The 22,761-nt window shown below is 43.7% G+C and overlaps 1 protein-coding gene across 1 annotated transcript in view; it reads left to right on the forward strand.

Annotated features, from left to right (window-relative positions):
- Positions 1-1,469: 1,469 nt before the first annotated feature.
- ARL15 (ADP ribosylation factor like GTPase 15) overlaps positions 1,470-22,761 on the forward strand; it is a 464,282-nt gene continuing 442,990 nt past the window's right edge. The window contains exon 1 of the mRNA XM_061393544.1: positions 1,470-1,644. Coding sequence (XP_061249528.1) covers positions 1,597-1,644 — 48 coding nt within the window. The 5' untranslated portion in view covers positions 1,470-1,596. The remainder of the gene's footprint in view (positions 1,645-22,761) is intronic.

Below are 22,761 nucleotides of genomic sequence, written 5' to 3' on the forward strand. Positions count from 1 at the left end.
TGTGAGTCTCAGTGAACTCCGGGAGTTGGTGATGGACAGGCAGGCCTGGCATGCTGCGATTCATGGGATTGTAAAGAGTTGGACGTGACTGAGTGAACTGAACTGAACTGAATTCATAGAGAGAAAGAAAAAAAAAGGATCCGTTTCTTGTCTGTTTGAATTACTGTTGTTAGCAAGTTTGAGAGGCCTTTAATTTCTGCAGTTAATTTCAACCAGTTGTGCTGTAGTTTTGCAGTAGATAATCACCTCCAGAATCCACGTCAAAAATCTTATTAACATACATGTTTTTGACTGAACACCAGGCCAAGATCAATCAAAACTGGATCTGAGGGCTTGATGCTACTGAGTCTCGTTAGCTTCTGCATAGCAAAAACTCACTGTAATTTCTTCATAAGTATAATTTAGACACACACTTGGAGGAAGAAAAGCCCGAATCAGAAAAGAATCAGGATAAGAACACTCAAGGCTCTTTTTGTTTAAGATTTAGTTGTTCATAGCCTGAACTGCTTTTTCCCTCCACGCCGAATGCAATATTTAAATTCTGGTGCCAGTTTTCACATTATTTACCAGGAGGTGCACACGTCAAATGTAGCTGCTGATAGATACTTTTACTGCTTAGAATGACATCGGGTCCCAAACACTATTACTCAGGTCTTTTCAGAGCGCTTCTCATCCTATTGCTCATTCCCCACAGGGGTAGTAGAATGGTGTACCGTGTAACTGGGCACAAAACACGCAAAGAACTGACCAACTGATGCTTCCCGAGAGTCCTGAGTCTACAACCGACTTATACACAGTCCCTTAACTTTTTTTTCTTGCCCTTTTCCGTCGGTGAAGAGCAGATTCTCCGGGGGGCAATCTAACGTTCTGATAAGAGGGTTACCTCCCAGGTTAGCTCTAGCCGCGGGCGGGGCTTCTGTATACCCCCAGGACATCAAGCTGGAGCTGTCCACCTTCGCTTCACATCCTGAAAGTGGGGAGGGGCAGCCCCCGAGTCACAGGCTTGCCTGTTCAGAGTACCTTCTTACACATTCCAGTCATCCCAGCCGTGCAGTCTCAAGGCCACAGGGCCTTCGGGAAATCGCTCCGGAGAGGGGCATTAAGTATCTGTGGCTTCTACACCTCCCACGTTTCAGCGCGAGCTTCCTACTAGGGGAAGCTTCCTACAGCTCTCCTCCTATGGAACACTGTTCGGTTCCGATTTACCCAACTCGGAGGCCACGGAAGCACACAGAACGCCGGCGACGACAGCACCGGCTGATTTTCCGCTCTTCCCGGTTTGTTCTTCCGCCCTCGCAGCCCTAGCCCCCGCCCCTCCGCCCTCCTCACAGGAACCAGCTCCCCGGCCGCTCCCGCGCTTCTCCCCTGCCACCCGCAGTGGCCTGCCTTTTATAGACGCCACAGCCAATGAACGCTCTCCTTTCCTTCTGCCCGCCCGCCCGGCCAATCGCCGCGCCCCTTGTGTAATCTTCGGCTCCTCGTCTTCTCTCGGCTATTTTCGTTGTTGCTGGCTTTTTCAGGGGCTGCTTGCTCGCAGCCAGAGACGCTGCTTTTTTTTCCGGGTTCGGAGCCGTTCCGGATGCTTTAGGCTGCCGGATGTCTGATCTCCGGATAAGTGAGGCGTTTCTGTACATGGATTATCTGGTAGGTGCGGGACAGGGGTGGCGTGTCGCCCCTCGGACCTCAACGTGCCCGATGTCCCTCCGCCTGGAGGAACAGCCTTTTTGCTTTCTTTCTTTGGGATGGGATGCCTTTGGGGTTCTTTCTCCCGCGGCCAGCTCTGGAGCTGTGCCGGGACTCGGAGGGGTGGCAGCTGAGGCGGTGCGACCGCAGCTCCCAGGGAGTGGTGGAACTGACAGGTAAAGGTGCGGCCCGGGCCAGCGGTTCTGTGGGGCGAGGGGCGCACGGGCGCTCCCCGAGAGATGGGGCAGCGGCGGCGGGGCGTCTTTTGCCCGTGGTCGGTTCTTTGCTTCTCTGTGTACTCCTGCAGAGACTTTCTTTCCCAGGAAGCAGGAGTTTTCCCCTCTGCCTTTAGCAGAACTCCAGGTACTATTAAAGAGCCATAACCGGAATGGCTTACTAAGTGCCCGGTAGCTCCGGTCATTTGGTTGTTATTAGATCTCTAAAGCTATGACCTCGGTCGCCGCGAGGTTTTAAAAGCACATTACCATATAGTAGACGGGACTAAACTACATCGCAGCGTGGGTAGAAAGGATTGGATAGGCAGGCATTCATTGCCTCGCCGTCTCTGCCGTGGATGCTTGTCTCTTACCCGGTGCACAGATTGGACCCTGTCTGTGCTTTTTAGGCCAGGCTTGTGCTGAGAAGTTTAGGTGGGAAAAGTGTCAGCTCAGTGTTGGGGCTGAACATTACTTTAAAAATGCACTTGATTTATGTGTGTGTGTGTATAATTATGCAAAACACCGCATATTGTTCGAGAAATTATTTCCCCAGAGATGCATGTTTGTGTTCGCAGGGATCCTCATTAATGTTGGCTGTGTTCAATCCTAAACAATTACCAGGTTTACCTTTTTGTCTAGAACCCCTGTTGCAATGCAGAGTTGAAGTAAACGGTAAAGACATTGACCGTCCTGTCATCTTGTTGAACACATGCTGTTGGTTTCTGCCTGCAGATTGGCCTGGCAGAGATTTGCCAGTGCCTTCTAGGAATTACACTAATGCTGTACTAAGAAAGACTGTGAATGCGTTCATAGTCAAGAAACGCTGGACAAGGACTGGTTTTGTGATGCTATCTTGTATTTGGGCTTATTTCCCCTAAATCTTCCTGGTTTGATGGGCTTGTGGGGAGGGGTGGTGACTGCAGTTAATACATGACCTTGTGCATTGAGGGGAGTCAAAAACTGAATTCAAATTCTGTTTTCTTCCTTTGTTGATGTCAGTAACTTCCTCTGTCTTTGTAATAGAGAGACATTCGGAGCTCACAGTGTAGCCAGTTAAGGAGGTTATCTGATTGGGGGTTCTTTAAAATGCAAAGTGCTATGTAGGGTAAAAGAGTTGTCAGATGTTTCTTAAAGACTATTTTCTGAATTAAGTAACTGATTATTTTGTAGCTTGTCTCGTAGGTTCTGTCTTGCAGTTGCCAGAATTAAAGCCAAAGTTTGTTGAGGATGGTTATGGAATTGGAAAGGGCTGCCTTACCTATACTAATGAAAGCTGATTTTGAATGCTTAGTTAAGTAGTTCCTAAAAAGGAACTTGCTATTTTATTTGCTGAGTGAGTTTTAAAGTTGCAAATTGCATTGTAAACCTGTCTTTAAGGTGCCAAACCCACTACAGCTGTTAGTGGGGGAAAACAGTTGGAAGACTCTGGTTAATTACTCAGGTTAATTTCCTGATGGGGAATGCTTGTGGTGCTCTAGATTACCTTAAAAGCAGATTCTTTCTTCCTCGGTTTCCTAAGTTGTGTGTCAAAATCAATGGGCTCCAAATTTGACATGGCTTTTTTTGTTTTACCTGCCACGCCCGCATATACCCTATGCATTTCTATTTAAAAAAAATCATTATTTTGTCACCTTAGCTATGATTTTTAAAAAATTCACAAGTGTAGTGAAACAGTCCCATAAAAATCACTTGGCTAATCATTGGTGGTGAGGAAAAAACTCTTAAAGGAAATAAGTCAGTTCTGATGAGTGTGTCAAGTATCCGCTGTGAAAAGACTTAAGGAAATCCTTAAACATTAAAGGAAAAAGCCTCTGCAGGTGGTCTTCTGTGTTTACATTTGACTTAGTTCTCAGAGAAAATGATGTTCCACACATCATTCCTCTTGCCTTTCAGATGGACTCATTTGCTTTTCCATAATTTTTATGTGGTGTTTATTAAAAACCAGTTTCTGAAAAATGAAAATCAATTTCATTGACTGGCATCATATTTTAAAAATCAGTTCCCAAGTTCTTTTACTTACCTTCCAGAGAAAATGCACTCCTTTCACTTCTAGTTTGACCCTTCAGATTTTGCTGCACTTGTGGACTTTCCATGCACTTGACAGGAATAGTGTGTATGCCGTCTTTTCTTCTCTTTTCTTTTTAATCGGTGTTTGACTTTCTTCTTATTGCTGCTGGAAGAAGAGGGAACTGTGTGTGTATGGATTGTCCATTGTTCTTTGGGCTGGATGGCATTACTTAACCTTTTTTAATTGCAGAACATGGAAGGAAGAGAAATGAGAGAAAGAGGTGGTTTAAATAAGACTGTGAATATTAAAGCAGAGGATAAAACTCTCTGAACTTAGAGGCTACTGTTGATTTCTTAACTTGAAGGAAATGCTATGAATTAGAGGTGACAAATAAGGTGAAGCCCAGGGATAGTGCCTTTCTATTTAGGATAAGGTTTTGATTGATTTCAGTTTAGGGAACTACAATAATGGTAATTTATGTATCCTCAGTAATTACATGTATCACCCTGTACCCTATCTTTATTTGTTGAATGAATATGAGAGAGAAGAGACAGCTTTTCTCTCCAGTTTCTAAAGTAAGACAAGATAACATCTGTTTGGATTAGGTATTTTACTCTGGGGAATGCAGAATGTATCTTTTACTCTTAACTTTAAGATTATCAAGGTATTTGTTTTCCAGTATTTAAATATAAAAATCTCAGTATTGACAGGCCATATACCTTTTTCCCATTTTAGGAATGGGTTTTAAATGCCATGTTCACACCTGTCAGGTCTGTAGGTGACGATTCTGTTGCTGTTCCAGTGGGCAGTACCAGCATCTTCCTGTTTTTCTTCTGACAGGTAGAACTAGTAAGACAGTGTGTGGAACTTTCTGAATAAGGAGAAAATAGTTCAGCTATAATGGAAAACGTGTCTACCAGGTTTTCCTGGAAGGTTGGACAAAATCAACTTCTAGATTCTTCTCGGTTTAATATTCTTTGTGTCCTGACTCATGTTGATTGGCTTGAATTTTACCTCTTCCCCCCCTCCTGTGATCAAAATAACATCAATAAAATTTGGTATGCTTTGTGTAATGCCAGGGATGATTACATGGGATGATGGAGGGAGAGTGATTTATAAACAGCATGTTGCTTTTCAGATGTAGAATGTTAATATACTGTGCTAATGTTGCTCATACTATTCTTATGCCTCCTATAGAATGACTGTGACTGCCCAGTTTTAAAGATTGGGCTACCTTTTAAATTAGTCTCAGTATATGGAGAGATTTAATGTCATCAGCAAGCAGGAAGTTACAAGACTTCCTTGAGGATTGTTTACTACCTATAAAGAATAAAATATGTTCCTTAATCCATCTAACAAATGTTTATGGGACCCCTGCTTTGTGCATGACCCTGAAAGGCATGGAGGATGAGCCCCCGCTGGGATGGCCTTGGCTGTAGGACTGGAGGGGTGTGGGTGGCTCAGCAGGAGCCTGTGGCAGTGGACAGATACGCAGGAGGGGGAGGAGGCAGCCTGTGATGTGCGCCTTGGCTCTCTGGTAGGTTATCTCTGTGTGTTTCTTTGTTTCATTGTGAACTGAAATGCAAAGCTGGGCCTGAAAATGTGACATCTAAAAATGCGTCTTGAGCTGCTAATGATCAGATAATGATCATTTCACCTGTATGTTGGGTTTGGGATCTAATAAGGCCAGGGTTCTAGATTTCTTTTTCTGTATAGGTTGGTTAACCTGGCCTTGTTTCTTGGTCACAGGCTATACCTGTCATATAAAAATTTGTGTGTCAATAGGGAAGATCAGGTGAAAGAAGATAGATGATCAGCACAAACCCATCACTATTTGCAGAATACAAACCAAGTAATCAACCAACCAAGAACAGAAGCTCTTGGTGTATCGATGCACAGAACTCTGAGGTTCTACTAAGTTGTAAATGAGCCTATTCTAAAAGAGGAGTGAAGGCACAGTTATGACTTTATCTGATGTTCCGTGGTCTTAGAAGTGTGCTGTTTTTTAACTGTGAATGACTATGAACATTATAACTTATGTGTTCTATGTATAAAGTGATAATATAAGCCATATATTTTTAATCTTAACTGCAGCTGAATTAGTCAGTCACATAGGTGTTCTTTTATTACTAAATCATAACATAAAAAGGGAACACAATAACTGGTTCTTTTAGCAAAAAAGTTTCAAAAATATCGAGACCGTGAGGCAGAAACTGTGATATAAGGCACTAGCTCTGGTTCTCAACTGTCTATGGTTCCAGGCTTGTAGCACGAATCCCAAGAGAGCACATATGGGGACCTGATTCATGTCCTCTGGGAGCTTGCATTCTGAAGGATGCCTAAGTTGTGTTCTTGTAGGCATGCTGAGGGTGGGGGAGTTAAGCATAGGTATTATGAGGATAAAATAGTTACCGTTTATTGAGCCCATACTGTGGTGCTGGATAATGTAAATGCTTTCCACATGTAATGCATTAAACCAAGGCTGAGAGAGGTTTTGTAATTTCCCCAAGTTCACACAGCTAACAAGTAATAGAGCTGGGACTGTGGTCCCAGAACCTTCCCTTTTCACTGCCTTCCTTCCAGCTTGGTGTTAAAGCTATTGGAATGCACTTGAAGGTTTTACAGTGTATTTTATGTAATTACCATGTTACTTCTCCAGTCAAGAAACCAGGGGCCAGGACCAGGCTGGTCGCTGTTCCCCTGTGCTCAAAGACTTGTCTCTGCTAAATGACTGTTAAAAGGAAGGCTGGATAGAAAGAGAACTGTGTCGTGTCCTGAGCCTTCCACTCCGTGATCTCCTGACTCTGAGCACCTAGGTGACCTTCACCATCTAATGTTTTATCAAATAACCACACGTGGGTTTCCAGGCAACCTTGGTTCTCCGCCCCCTAGTGTCACTTCAAGGACACCTTCAGAGTCACAAGCCCCAGTCGTCTTTTTGAAGAGGTCCCTGAGACTCAGGATCTATTTGGCAGTTTAATTGAAATCTTCTGTGCTCCTTAAACAAGTAAAGTGGGGCTTTGCCTAGCAGACACTAGGCCCAAGTGGCCTTTTGCTTATGAATTTCTGTTGGGCAGAGTCTCCTGATGCTAAAGGGTTTGCTTTCGAGGAAGAAAAGATTTTCAGAGAAAGTTTGGTAACTGCATTTTGGTTAACAAATGCTGATAGTTCTCACAAATTGAGTTAAAAATGGGCTTTTATTTTGGAGCCTGTGGCCTCCTTACTTATGCTGTGGCTCTTCCCCTGGCATCTCCCCAAATGCTTCTGGTGTTTGGTTGAATCTAAGAAACCCAGTTCTTGTTGACCCTCGTTTCTGAGTATCAGCAAAGTGAACACTTGCTTCTGGCAGGGCTGGCTTCATGGGCATGTGGCTCAGAAGGGCCCCCATGTGTGGCTGAATGCTCTGTGGTTGCCATCTTAAAACTCTTAATTTGGGGTGCTTTGCAGATGTTTTCATTATCTGAATCTGTAACTTGTATCAGTGTAGGGTCCCTGACTATCTTTTTTTTTTTCCCCTGACTATCTTGATTATCCTTTTATCACTGGAATTGAGTCTCATGCAGGGTGAATACGGAACTATATATCATGTACTGTGCAGAGTGTTTTTACCTGCATTACCCAATTTAATCCTTCCAGCAGTCCTGTTGACTAGATACTGCTGACTGACAGACATACTGACTTAGAATAAGAGGAAACTTAAGGCTCTGTGAGGTGGAGTAATGGCTGGGATCACATAACCGAGTGTCAGGGCTAGGGTACCAGCTAGCCTGGGGATTCCAAGCCCATGCATGTAAGCATTATTCAGTACTGCTGTAACTGGTAATAATTAACAGCTAAGAGGATGAGTGAGGGGGCCATGATTCAGACACAGGACTGGAAATTGAGAGGTTACTTAATTGCTGCCATCACCTGTGAGAAGCCCCCTGGGAACTCAGTGACAGCTGTGCCGCAGTTGAGGAAGTACACGTGTCTATACCTTAAGGTGAGAGACTTCGCTCACCTTTTGCACCCTCCCGCCGTACCCTAGTGCATAAGCATGCCCTGCACTTTGGTTCACAGCCAGATGCACATGATTTTTCAGGAGCATTTCATTTATCAGGCCCCTTTGTACCCAGATTTGTTGGGAATGGTTCTGACTTCTGGATTGCTTCTCTCTGGGTCAAGGACTTTGACCCTAGCAATTGTGGCCATGTCTCCCCCAGAGGGATTCTCGAGAGTTCTTTTTTCACCGAAAGAGAGCAGCTTCTCCAGGCCCTCTGGTGGAGCAGCTGACAGTCTGGAGCCATCCCAGGACCATTGGCTGAGGTGCAGAAGGCCTGCACTTGTTCCTTGATCAGTCTGTACATGGAGTCAGGAGCTAAAGCAAAATATGATTCTTTCACAGTTTTATCTTTAATAAATACAAATGTTCCGAAAAGTACAGAAAATGAGAACGCACTTCTATGTATCTACCTCCCTGATTAAAGCTGTTAGTATTTTGCCATTTTAACTTCAAAATGCTGGTTGCTTTTTAAAAAAAGAAACTTTAAGGTGAAAGCCTTCTGCTCTCCCATGCTTTCTTCATCCTTCTCCATGGTGACAACTACCCCAAAGCAAGTGGGCACTGTTCTCATGTTTGGGTTTTTTGTTGTTGTTGTTGCATTTTTATTATATTTGCATATGTGTGTAAATAATATGGTATTCTTTGTGGTTAATAATTTTAACAAAATTGTAACATATCACCCTTATTGTCTTGAAACTTGTTTTATTTCTGTAATGTTTTTAAGATTAATAAATATTCCTTTTGTATTAATAGATATTTATTTTACATTTCTAGTTTAGATATTACCATTTCTGCCTTTATATGTAGAGATCTTATTTGGATTTTATGGGAAGCTCAAAGAAAAGGTGTTGGTTTTGAGGCATAATTGTGTGTGTTTACTTGTTTTTAGTACCACACAATGAGTCGTATAAATTGTTTAATGAAATTTTATTATGTGCATTTCAGTGAATCATAATTTTATTAACTTATCACCTTATCACTGATTATTCTAAGTTTCAATTTTTTAGTGTTGGTATTTGTTATAAATAATGCTGCAATGGACATTCCTTATAAGCTCTTGGATATTTTATGATAGTGTATTATAAGGAGCAGTAGTCCTATGGTTTCAAAAAGCGATTTTGATGCCAAGTAAGTTTGGAAACTAGGTCAAACAGAATCAAACAGGTTTCTTTACTGTATAATCATTAATATGCAAATATTCACAGTGCATCTCAAAAAGGGAGATTATTACTGGCAGTGTTTCTAATCCTTTGGGATATTTTTATGACCAAGTTCGAGTAGATTTTATGTAGAATCAAAAGGTATCTACATTTTAAAGCTTTGACTTAGTGATTAAATAAGGTAATAAACCATGCATGGATATAATCAGCTACTGTTTGTTAAATCAAAGTTATGTAATAGTCAAATGGTGATAATGATGATGATTGATTGAGAATTTACTCTGTCCTAGGTTCTGTGTGCATGCGTGCTCAGTCACCAAGTCATATCCAACTTTTTGTGACTCCGTGGACTCTAGTCCACCAGGCTCCTCTGTCCATGGGATTTCCCAGGCAAGAATACTGGACTGGGTTGCTGTTTTTTCTCCATGGGATCTTCCTGCCTTGTCTCCTGCATTGGCAAGCGGGTTCTTTACCACTGCACCACCAGGGAAGTCCCCTAGATCCTGTGGGATCTAACCCAGGTCTCCCGCATTGCAGGTGGATTCTTTACCAGCTGAGCCACCAGGGAAGACCAAGAATATTGGAGTGGGTAGCCTATCCCTTCTCTAGCAGATCTTCCTGACCCAGGAGTCAAACTGGGGTCTCCTGCATTGCAGGCATGTTCTTTACCGGCTGAGCTACCAGAGAATCCCCTAGATCCTGCAGAGTGCTTAATGTGCATTCGCCGTTTGTTTGGTCCTTTCAGTGACCCTCTGAGGTGCTGGAATTTGGGTTTTTGTTTTATGGTTGAGGAAACTGAGGGTCAGGAGTAACTCCAGCTGTCTCAGTTGTTATGAGGGTTGGCAACACATCTGTAATCTTACTGTACGTGTTTTCATTATTGTGATAGAGAAGAAAAGTTTGAAACCCTGTATTTGATTTCCTAGAAAGTCCACCTATTGCCTGCATGATATAAGCTGTTTTCCAAATGTCAGTCCATAGCAGAAAGGAAAAGTCAAGAATGTTATAAAGTCATCATATGTTTAATTTATAGACTTAAAAATATGAGGTTTTATCTTTCCAACTTTTTGTGGATGTTAGAATATGCTGTCTATTCTCATGATAATGAACAACAGTATCTCTTTGTCTATCTCAGTGTTATTACCTGTCAGAATAAAAGGATGTGAATCCTTAAACATCCTCAAGTTTGTATGTATGAATTAATATTTAGAATGTACTTACTTCTAAAACCCAAATGCTGAGAACCTGGTCTAAGACAGATTAATTCGAACCACAATTCCTCATTTGAAAGATTCAGATAGCATCCAAACCTCTTTGATGACTATTGATTATGTTTTTTTTTAGTGCTAAAGTGCTTTTTTAAAAAAATTGCTTTATAATTTCTATACGGATTGGTATGAGTCCATATAATGGCATCAACAGAAGTGGGGAGCAAGTGTAGATAAAAGTGAGTCTTTCTCCTCCTGTATGTCCTTGAACTTGATTCTGCAATCCTCCCCTTCCCTGCCACCCCCCCCCCCCCAACCCTGCTTTAGTGACACTGTGAGGATTTTTTTACTCTCCAAAAATGGCAGAGTACAATTTTTGTGAAATAATGTAACTAAACATTATGTAGGAACACATTCTTGTACATTTTAAGAGCTGGGCACAAAAGATTTGTTTTTGACCTTGGGTAAAGTATGTTTTTTTATTTTTTGGTCTGTTCCGCAAATTACTTATATTGGGACTTCTAGTCCCCAGAAGAATGTTAAAGTTAATTTTTACTATCACTTAAGTTTTATTTCCTTTTTCTTGTTCTGATTCAGGTATTTTTTTAAGATAGTAATTATGACTAGTAAATGAGAATCTTATTTACAAAAAAACTTTCACAAAGGACTTTTTTGAGGGTTGAATGAGACTGTATATACTGGACTTTTTGAATATAAGCTGTTACATAAAATGAATGTTCACTTATGTTTTTATAATCACATTTTTTAGTCACCAAATTATCTTTTTAATTGAAGTGTAATTTACACACAGTAACATGTACAGTCTTAAAGGTACAGCTAGATGAGTTTATGGGTTTCCCCGGTGGCTCAGTGGTAAAGAATCTGTCTGCCAATGCAAGAGATGCAGGTTCGATCCCTGGGTCAGGAAGATCCCCAGAAAAGGAAATGGCAACCCACTTGAGTATTCTTGCCTGGGAAATCCCAGGGACAGAGGAACCTGGCAGGCTACAGTCCATGTGGTTACAAAGAGTCAGACCAACTTAGTGAGTAAACAGTAGTAATGAAGATGACTTTATATGTACCTGTGTCTTGTAACCACCCCCAGGTGGATATGTAACACCCAGAAGGCTCTCTAGGGTATCCTGCCTAGGTGTTCGTTCCTAGGCAGTATTGACATAGATTGGTTTTACCTGACTTTGAACTTCATATAAATGGAATCACAGCTAGGTGTTCTTTTGTGTGTAATTTCTTTTACTCAGTATGCCTGTGTAATCCATCCATGTTGCATAAATCAGTTCTTTTCTGATTGCAAATTAGTATTGTATGAATATTATTACTAAACTATTCATTCTATTGTTGATGGCCATTTAGATTGTTTCCAGTTTTGGGGATATTTGGAATAAAGCTGCTACAAACAGTCTTGTTATGGTTTTGGGGGAAGTAACGCATTTTTGTTGGGTAAAGTAGAATTTCAGGTTCATGGGGCATGCATATGTTTAGGTTTATTAAATACTGCCAAACATTTTCCAAAGTAGTTTTACCACTTAGACTTATACCAGTAGTGTAAAAGGTCCAGTTATTTCGTATCCTCACCAATAGTCTTTACTTTGTCAGTCATTAATTTATTTTGATGTGTGTGTACCCCAAAGAAATTTAAAGTTGCCCAGAGCTACTTCCATATATTCAGGCATGAGAACAATATAATATAGGAGGATCATAAGGCAGATTTTTTTTTTTTAATTTGAAGAAATTAGTTGGCCATATTCTTCGGTTGTGTGGTTTCACTTGAAAATCCTGTCTTGCTGAAGAGGTACTGTGGAGGTCAGTTGACCTGGTGGTATTCCTGCTTTACAGGGAACTCAATGTATGGTTTGGGCAAACCAGTCAATGTCACTGCCTTCAATTTCTTCATCTATAAAAAGGTGGGATCAATTAGATATCTAAAGTGTTTCTTTTATTTCAAAGTTTTCCTCAATCATCTTGTTTCCTTCTTGGAATAGCTGTCTGTTTTTCCATTCTTTCTAATTCTTTAAGTGAGTGATCATAAATTTGCCTTTACATAATTATCATTTATTCAAGCAGCTCTAATTTTTTATAAGCCTTTTGTATTCTGGTGCTGTCCCGGGCACTAGGGATATACAAGTGAATAAGACATTGGCTTGCCCTCAAAGAACTCATACTCTTGTAGAGATGAAAACTAAGCAATTATGTTTTGGAATGACATATTCTACTCAGAGGGAAATACAGGTTACTAATAGAGTATATGAAAGGGAGTCTTAACCTGGACTTGAGGGCCAAAGCGAGCTTTTCAGAGGAGTCATTTTTAATCTGCAACATTGAAGTTGAGGAGTGTTGGCCCAGTGACAGGCAGGGCCAGGGCCAGGCAGAAGGGACAGCATCCCTGCAAGGACTTGGGGGTGAGTAACCCCATTGCTTTAAGGAACTCCCAGGGCTTGGTGTGGCTGGAGTAGAGTCAGGAACAGCTGGGTACACTTTGCTGCAGAGTCCACCTAGGGTCACATCGTGGGAACCTTTAAAGTTTGCCTAGGGTGACATGGTCAGGTCAGTCTTCAGTGTGGACAAGCGCTGGAAAGGGCAGCGGATGGGAGGCAGAAGCCCAGTTTGGAAGATGCTATCCTGATTCAGGAGTGAGATAATGGTGTTCACAGCCAGATGGAGGCAGGAAGGATGCAGAAAAGTAGATGGATTTAGGTAACATCTGTGAATTGCCAAGATTTTGTAACTGACTGTAGAAGATGAGAACAAAGGAGATTTTAGGGATAATTTTCAGGTTTTTGATTTGAGCATTGTTCTGGTTATCTGTTACTGAGTAACAAACCACCTTAAAACAGTGGCTTAATAACAGTCATTTTTTAAACTCATGAATCTGGAGTTGAATTGGGTTCAATTAGGCTCTTCTTGCTCAGGATTCCTTATTAAGTTACCATCGGATGGTGGCTGGGAGCATCTCAAGACTTCTTAGAATGCTGGTCTGGCAACATGCAAATCTGGGGGATTGGAAAGTGTGGACTCCTGGGGCATCTCTCTTCAGGTATCTTTCTACATGAGGCCTCAGGGAGCTGCACTGCTTACATCCAGGTTGAAGGCTCACAGAGTAAGTACATGTATCAGGAGAAACTGGTGGAAGCTACTGTCTTTCTAACCTGGTCTCAGCAGTTGTGCAGCATCACTTATATGGCACTTGTTCATCAAGGCAGTCACAAGGGCAGGAGACAGGCACCACCTCTTGGTGGCAGGAAGTCAAAGGATTTATGGGCATGTTTTAGAACCACCATAGACATCACGGGGGCAAAACAGGTCATGTACTGTGGTAGGTGACACTTGAAGGAATAGCACATGGAGAGGCAAGTGAAGGCTTTGAGTTCAGAGTTTGCACTGCTTGTGGGAAGTCCAAATTGAGATTCAGTGTAAGAATCTGAATTATGTGGGAGCTTAGAGGTGAGCTTTGGATGAGTTAAAAGCAGTATGTAACATTATTGTTACTTGCTGTGTGTGTGTGTGTGTGTGTGTGTGTGTGTGTGTGCGCGCGCGCGCTCAGTCATGTCCAACTCTCTGCAACCCCATGAGTTGTGTAGCCCACCAGACTCCTCTGTCCATGCGATTTTCCAGGCAAAAATACTGGAGTGGGTTGCCATTTCATACTCCAGGGGATCTTCCTGACCCAGGGATTAAACCTGCATCTCTTGCGTCTCCCGTATAGGCAGGCAGATTTTTTACCACTAGCACCAACTGGAAAGCCATATATATGTGTGTGTAACTATATTATTAAATTGTCATTGTAAGGCACAGTGCTAAGTATTTTTCATGCATGATTTATTGCCTTTATCTTTTTAGAAATTAGAAACTGAGACTTAGAGAAATTATGTCACGCCTGCAATGTGATGGAGCCAGAATATGAACCCAGGTCTTACTAATGTCTGACCTCACATCCTTAACCGTTTAGATGGTAACTGAAGCCGTGGGCACGTCTGAGCTCACGCAGGGAGGGTTGTGCTCAGTATGGAAGGGAGAACCCGAGGAAGTCTAGTGTCTATCTCAGGGCCGGTACATATGAGGCACATGGTTTTCGTGGGATCAGCAAAAGGAAGGGAATCTTGGGAGAGAAAGAGAGCTGCAAGGTTGGGAGAAAACCTGCAGAGTGTCGCATCTCACAGGTTGAGAAGGGAGACTTTCCAGGAGAAGGAAGTAGCCAATTGTGTTTCCCGTGGCCCAGAGATCATGGAAGAAGATGGCTGCATGGTGACCTTGGCCAGAGGCTCTCAGAGGCCCAGTGGGAAGTGGGGAAATGACACCGCTGTAGTCAAGGCTGTCTAGAAATTTCACCATGGAGGAGGAGGCAAGGGCTGGAACTGGAAGGCGACTAGGGACATTGAGGGACTGCTTTCCTTTCTAAAGGGGGCTGAACTTGAGATGGTTAAATGCCGATGAAGTGGAATGTGAGGTCGTCTTGCTGAGTGTGACTGAAATATGGTTGCCTATGGGTTGGAGCTGAAGTAGCTGCAATGAAAGACCAGGGCAGTGATGCCCAGGACACAGATGCATTGGTTGTGGTGTGGAGACCATGACCCAACAATGACAAAAATCTGATGTCTATGGTACTTTTGTTTTTTTCTCTTCCAGACTTTGTCTGGAAAGGAAGATTTCAAGGAGGTGGACAGTTAGATTGATAAAAGTTGGGCTTTTTCCAGGGTGAGTTACTGGGTGGATAATGGAATAGAGGAAATTTAGGACATGGGCAAGAGGTTGGTGGAAGTGATAGACCACTGTGAGCTCCGAGTTAGTGGAAAGGAAGGAAGGGTGAGTAGAGGATGAGAGGACGGGTGGTGCTGATGGGACTGAACTATAGGTGTTATTTGGAATAACTGTTCACAAAACTGAGAGAGAAAACTCATTGTGGGAGACAGTAGGGTATATGAATTTAAGATTGCAGACATAGAGTAGTTTTTGGAGAGAAGGCTCCAATGTGTGACTGGTTGGCCTTGGGAAAGATGGGGAGCTTAGGAAGCAGAAGAGGAAATGTACCCAGGGTGCTGGGTAGCACGCTCTTGTGATTGACAAAGTCGATAGGACTTGGGCTGGAGCAAGAGGCTGAGGCAGACTCAGAAATCCTTGGTGAAAGAGGGGATGGTTGGCCGCCTTGACAAGGAAAGGCGGACAGCACTAGATGTTAGAGCTCATTGCCCTGAGTCTTGAAAGGAGTAGGGGAGAAGGAGGGCTCTGGACATCCTCCAGGGTGACCTCCAGGGACTGAGTTAGGCCATAGGGGGCACTTAGGAAGCCTTTGTGGGTGTAGAGGAGTTCAGCTTTGAACCCAGGAAGCCCTCCCTTTTAACCAATACTGCGTAATTAATGCACATTAACTACCCACCATCCCAACTTCTACCACCGCCCCCGGAACCACCCCCTGTACCAACACCACTATGTCAAGAGGGCTCTGTGGAGAGGCTGGAGAGGGACTGTACTTGTGAGAGGTTGGGTTGCTGAGGAGGCACAGAGCCTCCACAGAGTGTGGGATAAGAATAACTGTAACATGGAAGATGGTGGAATTGGGTGGATGTTTTCCTGGAATAATTTGATGTAGCAGCTCCCTGGTCAGGCAGATGGGAGAAAGTGGGCTTAAGTTGGTTGTGCTGCAAGGAGGGAGTCCTTGTTCAGTTCAGTTCAGTCGCTCAGTCATGTCCGACTCTTTGCGACCCCATGAATCGCAGCACGCCGGCCTCCCTGTGTTCAGATACACGTATATCTCAGTTACTTGATTCCTGAGGCCCTCAGGCTACTCTTCTGCCAAGAGCAGTAGTGCTTCCAAAGGAGTCTTGGTCCCTCTGGACCAAGGGACAGGGCAGTTTTAAGGGGGTCTGTCAGCATCTGACTCTCTCTCACGGGCTGTGTCTCCTAGGAGGCGGCGTGCAGTTTAGGTCCTTCCAACCTTCCCGTACCAGACTCCCAAGGCAGAGCATTGGGGGTCAAATGTGCCGAGTCCAGAAACTGAGGATGGCCCAGATCTTTCCAGTAGACCAAAAGCTGGTCAGTCTCAGGCAGCTTCTTGGTTTTGTGAAGGCAACTTGCTCAGGGCTGGTTTGTCAGAGCAGCTTCCTGTCCAGACAATCATGTAGTAATCTGGATGAATTGTTAGTAAAGCTGCGAAGACTGTGTGAGCCTGGCTTCTGTCTGAAGTGACCACAGAGTGTAGTGCTGCACACGTAACTTCTGGTTGGAAAGTTCATCTTTTCCCTCTCACTCTACTCTAAGTCTTCTTATTTGCAGTCTTCCACTGACAAGCCTGAATTGAGGCTCCCTCCAGGGCTGCTCGGGTAAGCTCACTGGACACTGACTACACAGAGGTGCCCGACCAAGGGGGCAAGCATGCCTGCAATCCAGCCCCCAGCCAGCTCACCAAGGTCCCCACTGCACACTGGCAGAGAGGTGCTGATGCGCTAGCTACAGCCTTGCCTTGGTTCTCTGATACTGGACCGAACACAGTGTGTCACAGTGCAGGGCTGGACTGTGGGCTTCTTTGTGTCCCCAGAGCCCGACATGGGTACACAAGACGGCTACTAAGTCAGAGGTTGGGCTGAGAGGCTGCACAGAGTAATATTTACGGGCACTGACCTTGGAGTCAGACCCCCTGCATTTGCATTCTAACTCTGTCACTTACCTGCTGTGCGGCCTCTGTGCCTCAGTTTTCTCATATACGAAATGGGCATAATACTACCTACCACTCAGAGTTGAGTTAAAATCCATTAATATGAAAGCATTCAGTAGAGAGCCTAGTACTATGAGCATGATAAATATTTGCTGTTACTGGAACTTTCTACATAAAACAAGAACTTAAGATACTATTGTCACCAGAAAGACCCCATTTTGATTCTATTCCTTTTTCTAATACCAGCTTTTCAAAAATCTTTCTGCCCCTACCTAATAAACATAGTGCAGAGTAACTAGGTTAAAAATACTGCAGCTGCTGATTCTTTGTTGGTTCTGTGCACTGGAGCATGTTTAGCCGCATCCCTGGCCTCTGTGCCCTTGTTGCTGGCAACACCCAACCTCTCCCCCACCCCAGCCATGATATCAGAATGTCTCCAGATATTGTCAGTGTTCCCAGGGGGCAAAAAACCAATTTAAGAACCTCCAAACCAGACTATTTAGTTTCTCATAACTCAGTATCAGATTTCCAGAAGGAGAGAATCTGGTTGGCTCAGCTTGGCTCTGGGTCCAGTTCGATCCAATTAACTATAGCCAGGGCTTCAGGTCACATGGCAGAATCTGGCTGCCAGGAGGAGGGGGTGCATCCTACTCCCAGATAAGAGGGATGGAGAGAGATTTTAGGAAGGTCTTTCCACTTCCTTAACTCCAGCGGGCTGTTCTGGTCTGACTCTCTCTATTGTATTTGTAGGAGGTTTAGGGGGGAAAAAATATTGCAGCTGCTTATTGATAGGTTGAGTAGCAGCTGTTTCTCATTTGTAGGGGTGAAAGGTCCTGGCATGGCAGAGGGTGGCCCAAGTCCTGCCACAGGCTGGTTCTGCTGTTACATGAGTGTGGCCAAATGCGGCAACTCACTTTAAGGGGGCAAGTTTTCTGAGGTCCTACTGTAGACTGCACTGTTGCTTGGAACTCTCAACTTCCCTTTTGTCTCAAACAGGTTGAGAGTCAAATTTCTGCTTTTGAGAACTTTTCTTCCCTTATGAGTGTTTCCTGAGAGGCAGCATGTTATAGACAGCAGAGCCTTGGGCTGATTTATTGGATAATGTTTTCATTTTGAATGTTTCCTGAATGTGCTTTTTTTTTTTTTTTCCACATTACTGTGCTGGATGTAGAAAGCCTCTTGTGATGTTTGAAGTTCTCTTCCTCTCTGTTTTACTTTACATAGAAATATTGTACATCCCTGGTGTTCACCAGTAATATTTCTTAGTGTAACATGATTTTCCCCATGATTTATTGGGTTTAAGATGTGTGTTCTGAAGACTGGGTCATTGAGACAGGATTATTGCATCATTCCTGGGCTTCCTTTGGGTTTCCTGACTTTTTCAGGGCCCCTGTGAGCTGATCCTGGGCTGTGGGCAGGATTACTTCATGAGCCTGAAGAGGAGCTGTTCTCTGTCATTTTTGTGGACTCAGGCTGCAGTTTTTATATTATTGTGTAAGTGATTTTAAAACAACAGCAGCAATATTCTTTAAAAGGTGCGTGCAGATATAAAGAACGAATTAGTGGTTACCAGTGGGAAGAGGGAAGGAGGGAGGGGCATGATAGTAGGGGAGTAAGAGTTACAAACTATTGTGTATAAGCTACAAGCATATATTGTACAACTTGGTAAATTTAGCCATTATTTTATAATTATGTAAATAGAGTATAATCTTTGAAATTTGTGAATCATTTTATTGTACACCTGTAACTTGACCAACCTAAATACCATATTCAAAAGCAGAGACATTACTTTGCCAACAAAAGTTCATCTAGTCAAGGCTATGGTTTTTCCTGTGGTCATGTATGGATGTGAGAGTTGGACTGTGAAGAAGGCTGAGTGCCAAAGAATTGATGCTTTTGAACTGTGGTGTTAGAGAAGACTCTTGAGAGTCCCTTGGACTGCAAGGAGATCCAACCAGTCCATTCTAAAGGAGATCAGCCCTGGGATTTCTTTGGAAGGAATGATGCTAAAGCTGAAACTCCAGTACTTTGGCCACCTCATGCGAAGAGTTGACTCATTGGAAAAGACTCTGATGCTGGGAGGGATTGGGGGCAGGAGGAGAAGGGGACGACAGGGCATGAGATGGCTGGATGGCATCACCGACTCAATGGACGTGAATCTGAGTGAACTCCGGGAGTTGGTGATGGACAGGGAGGCCTGGCGTGCTGCGATTCATGGGGTCACAAAGAGTCTGACATGACTGAGCGACTGATGTGATCTGAACTTACATAATATTGTATATCAGCTATACTTCAATTTAGAAAGTCTCTGTGTAGATTAAATCAAAATAAAGACATTTCAATTTAAAAAAGGGTGGGTAGCATTTTCTTGGATTTTCAAAATTAGCAAGGATTTTTCTTCACTAAACAACATTTCAGTCACTATTGATTGCTTGAAACAAAACATAGTGACTTTAGGTCCTCACTTTAATTCAGATGTGCAGCCCTGTGTTCAAATACCTAGTTACAGAAGAATAGGGATCTGTAGGGGTTTAAAGTAATTCCTTGAAGGATATATGCCCAGATGAGTTTTGGGAAAAGTAAAGCCCTATTTCTACCCTCCCCGACACCTTCCCCATCTTCTCGTTCCTCTTCCTATCTAACTTTCCTCACGCCACAAATGCTTATTCATTTAATAGTAATTTTATTAATCTCCTTGATTATTATAATTAACCCAATAACAAATTGGTCATGATTTTCTATGTTACAGTTTTTAGCAAATAGAAAACTGGCAGACAAGATAGATGGAGATCTCTTCCTATGTCAGCCATCCAGTGCATGCCATGAAGTAGTAACTGTGCATCAAATCCTGAATTAACCGAGACTTTTGGTCACTCAAAAATAAAGCACTAACAGAAGTAAAACTCACAGTGAACATCTCTGACTCACGGACAAGTATCTTTCTGGCCAGGTGTGCCTTCTAGAACCCAGTGGCCCAAATCAGTCAGGACTTGCTCAGAATTGTTAGTTTTCAGAGGAGATCCTAAATATTTATTGTTTTATGGTTTCAAGTAATTATTCAGTCAGAAAAAGTGCCAAAGTTTATTTGCTCATAAAGTTTTCCCCCAAAGTGTTCCATTTTTTATTAAACATCAGGGAAGGTTTTCTGTGTAATTAAAACCTTAAGAGACTCTGAAAACTGTAACTCGGAGAATACAATTTCTGCATGAAGACTCATGGGGAAGGAAACCTTGTTTAGGAAAGTGAGCCAGGAGAAGGATGGAGGGATCTGATGAGGGGCCTGAGGTGTAGGGGGGGCAGGAGAACCTGCTTCCTGCACAAAGGTGGCAGCAGGAGAATGTCCAGGACACGATGTCATGAAGGCCTCTGCCACCAGGCATCGTTCGCAAGCGTGGGCTCCCTCCACTTCCCCTCTCAGTTCCCACCTCTGTAAATGTGGCAGCAGTGGAGGCGGTGCTGTCCCAGGAGAGGAGGGGGTTCTTCCATGTGTTTGTTAGATTTCCACAGAGGGGCCAGGAGAGTCAACAGCCTTCTAGTGAGGAGATTTTTTTTTTTTTTAACATATCTGGTAATAAGTCCATTTTATTACTGCCATTTGTCTCCGTGGAGTTTTTGAGTGCATCTAAAATAAGAAATTCTGCTTCAAGTTACAGCTTTGCAATATTGAGAGGAACTTAAAAAGTGCCTTAAAATTTTTTATAACTCTGCCTGGAAGGAGGAAGAGAAACCATCCCAGGCCAGGAATTCATGATTGCTCATGGTGAGTGATCCAAGATGGCAGGGCTGCCCTGTGGCACCTTTGAATTCCCAGCTGAGGGCCTCCAACAAGTCACTTTTGTGGGGGACACGGCAACTTGCTCCTCAGGTACGCTCCCAGTGCCCTGTCCTGCCAGTGAGGTCACCTGGTGGGCCAGGCTGCAGAAGGTGCTAGAAGTCTTTTGCACCAGCCTTCGCTGGGCTCCTCCTTTCTCTACACCCACCTTCTCTGCCTGCCTAGCACCCAATAGTGAGACGCTATGGGCACACTGTGGGCACCCAGGTCTCTCCCACCTAGTGGGATGAGAGGCACAAAGACGGAACATGCGTTCATGGACTGGGGAGGGGGTGACATCACCTTTGACCTCAAACCCATTGCTGTTGGGGGATTTGTAAGGCATAGAGAGATGTTTTGGTCTACAGAGGCAAACCCCAAATCAGTGGAGGGTCAGCCTCAATTACAGAGTTCCAGATTCCTGACCTGGTATGTGGCATCATACTTTAATCTGCAATTTCAGTTTGATTAGATTGTTATTAGGTAGCTTACAAATTTGCTAGGGGAAAAGAACTCTTAGAGCAAATCTTAAAGAGGATGAAGGAGCAGAAAAATTACAGAGATACACGTTTATTTATATAATGCCAAGAGAGGCATCATCGAAAAGCTTCAAGTTGAAGATGATTCCATTGACAACAAACTTAAAAACAGAATCATAATTTTTTTGTATTTTGGAAATCTTCAGATTTCTTATGATACCACTGGTGATGCTGCTGAGCCCTGGTGAACAGGACACAGAAAGTGAACAGAGCCAAAGCCCAGCCTTGGATGGACCAGCTGGCGAGGGTGTAGTGGCGCTGTCGACAAGTCCAGAGTTGACTACAATGATGTATTCAAACAAGCCCTGCCTCAGTGTTTTATATCCAGTCTCTCCTGGTTTCCAGAAGTTCCTTAGAACAAGATCTGAATGGATGTTTATCAGTATGCCTATCAAGCACAAGCCACTGGGGTTCCCTGCTGGCTCAGATGATAAAGAATGTACCTGCATGCAATGTAGGAGACCTGGGTTTGATCCCTGGGTTGGGAAGATCCCCTAGAGGAGGGCATGGCAACCCCCTGCAGTATTCTTGCCTGGAGAATCCCCATGGACAGAGAAGCCTGGCGGGCTACAGTTCATGGGATCGCAAGAGTCGGACACGACTGAGTAACTAAGCACGTCAACCACAAGACAAAACTTGTTAGAAATCAGGGGTCAGTGAACCAGTCATCTGCCTACTGGCTCAGGGGTGCACTCTGCAAGTAGCCGTTACAGATGCAGAACACAAATGCCAATAGAAAGGTGTAAAAAGGTGCGGACTTTCCTCCTTGGTTCAGACACAGGAAAGTCAAGGCCCAGTGCACATAGTGGACAAGAAAAATGGCCAGGAGAATGCAGTTGGGCCGGTGGTTGAGACGCTTGACAGTGCCTGTGAGGAGCAACGGGGCCAGCGAGGGCAGCTGCCGTACAGCCTAGGCAGCTCCAGCCAGCAGCTGAAAGGCGGAAAAGATATGTAACGGATATCTTGTCACTTCTCTCCCTTGTGCCTTTGGCAGAAACCACTGTTGATCACAGAACCCTTTCCCTCTGAGCAGGGATGAAGGCTCAGAATTCTCCATGCAGTGTATTTTCCATTGTCTGGGCCTGGTATATATAGTGAAACCTATTTGCTGTTCTTGATACAGATAAAAGGTGACAAACGTGAGCAGGAGAAGGAAGTACTTGGGCTGAGCTTAGAAAGGTGATATTTAGACAGATACAGAGAAAAGGGCAGATTGTGTGGGGCTCTCCAAGTGGAGAACAATGTGGACAAAGCAACTGGATAGAGTTCTGCTGGTCCCAGGACCAGGGGGTGCTGGCCTGGCCAGAAGGGAGGATTCTGTTGGGTGTGATGGAGATAATGGGACAGACAGAAGGGTGGGGCTAGATTAAGGGAGAAGTGGCCACAGGACTGGAAAAGGTCAGGTTTCAGTCCAGTCCCAAAGAAAGG

The sequence above is a fragment of the Bos javanicus genome, chromosome 20 (assembly GCF_032452875.1).
Source record: "Bos javanicus breed banteng chromosome 20, ARS-OSU_banteng_1.0, whole genome shotgun sequence".
Classification (NCBI taxonomy): Eukaryota; Metazoa; Chordata; class Mammalia; order Artiodactyla; family Bovidae; genus Bos; species Bos javanicus.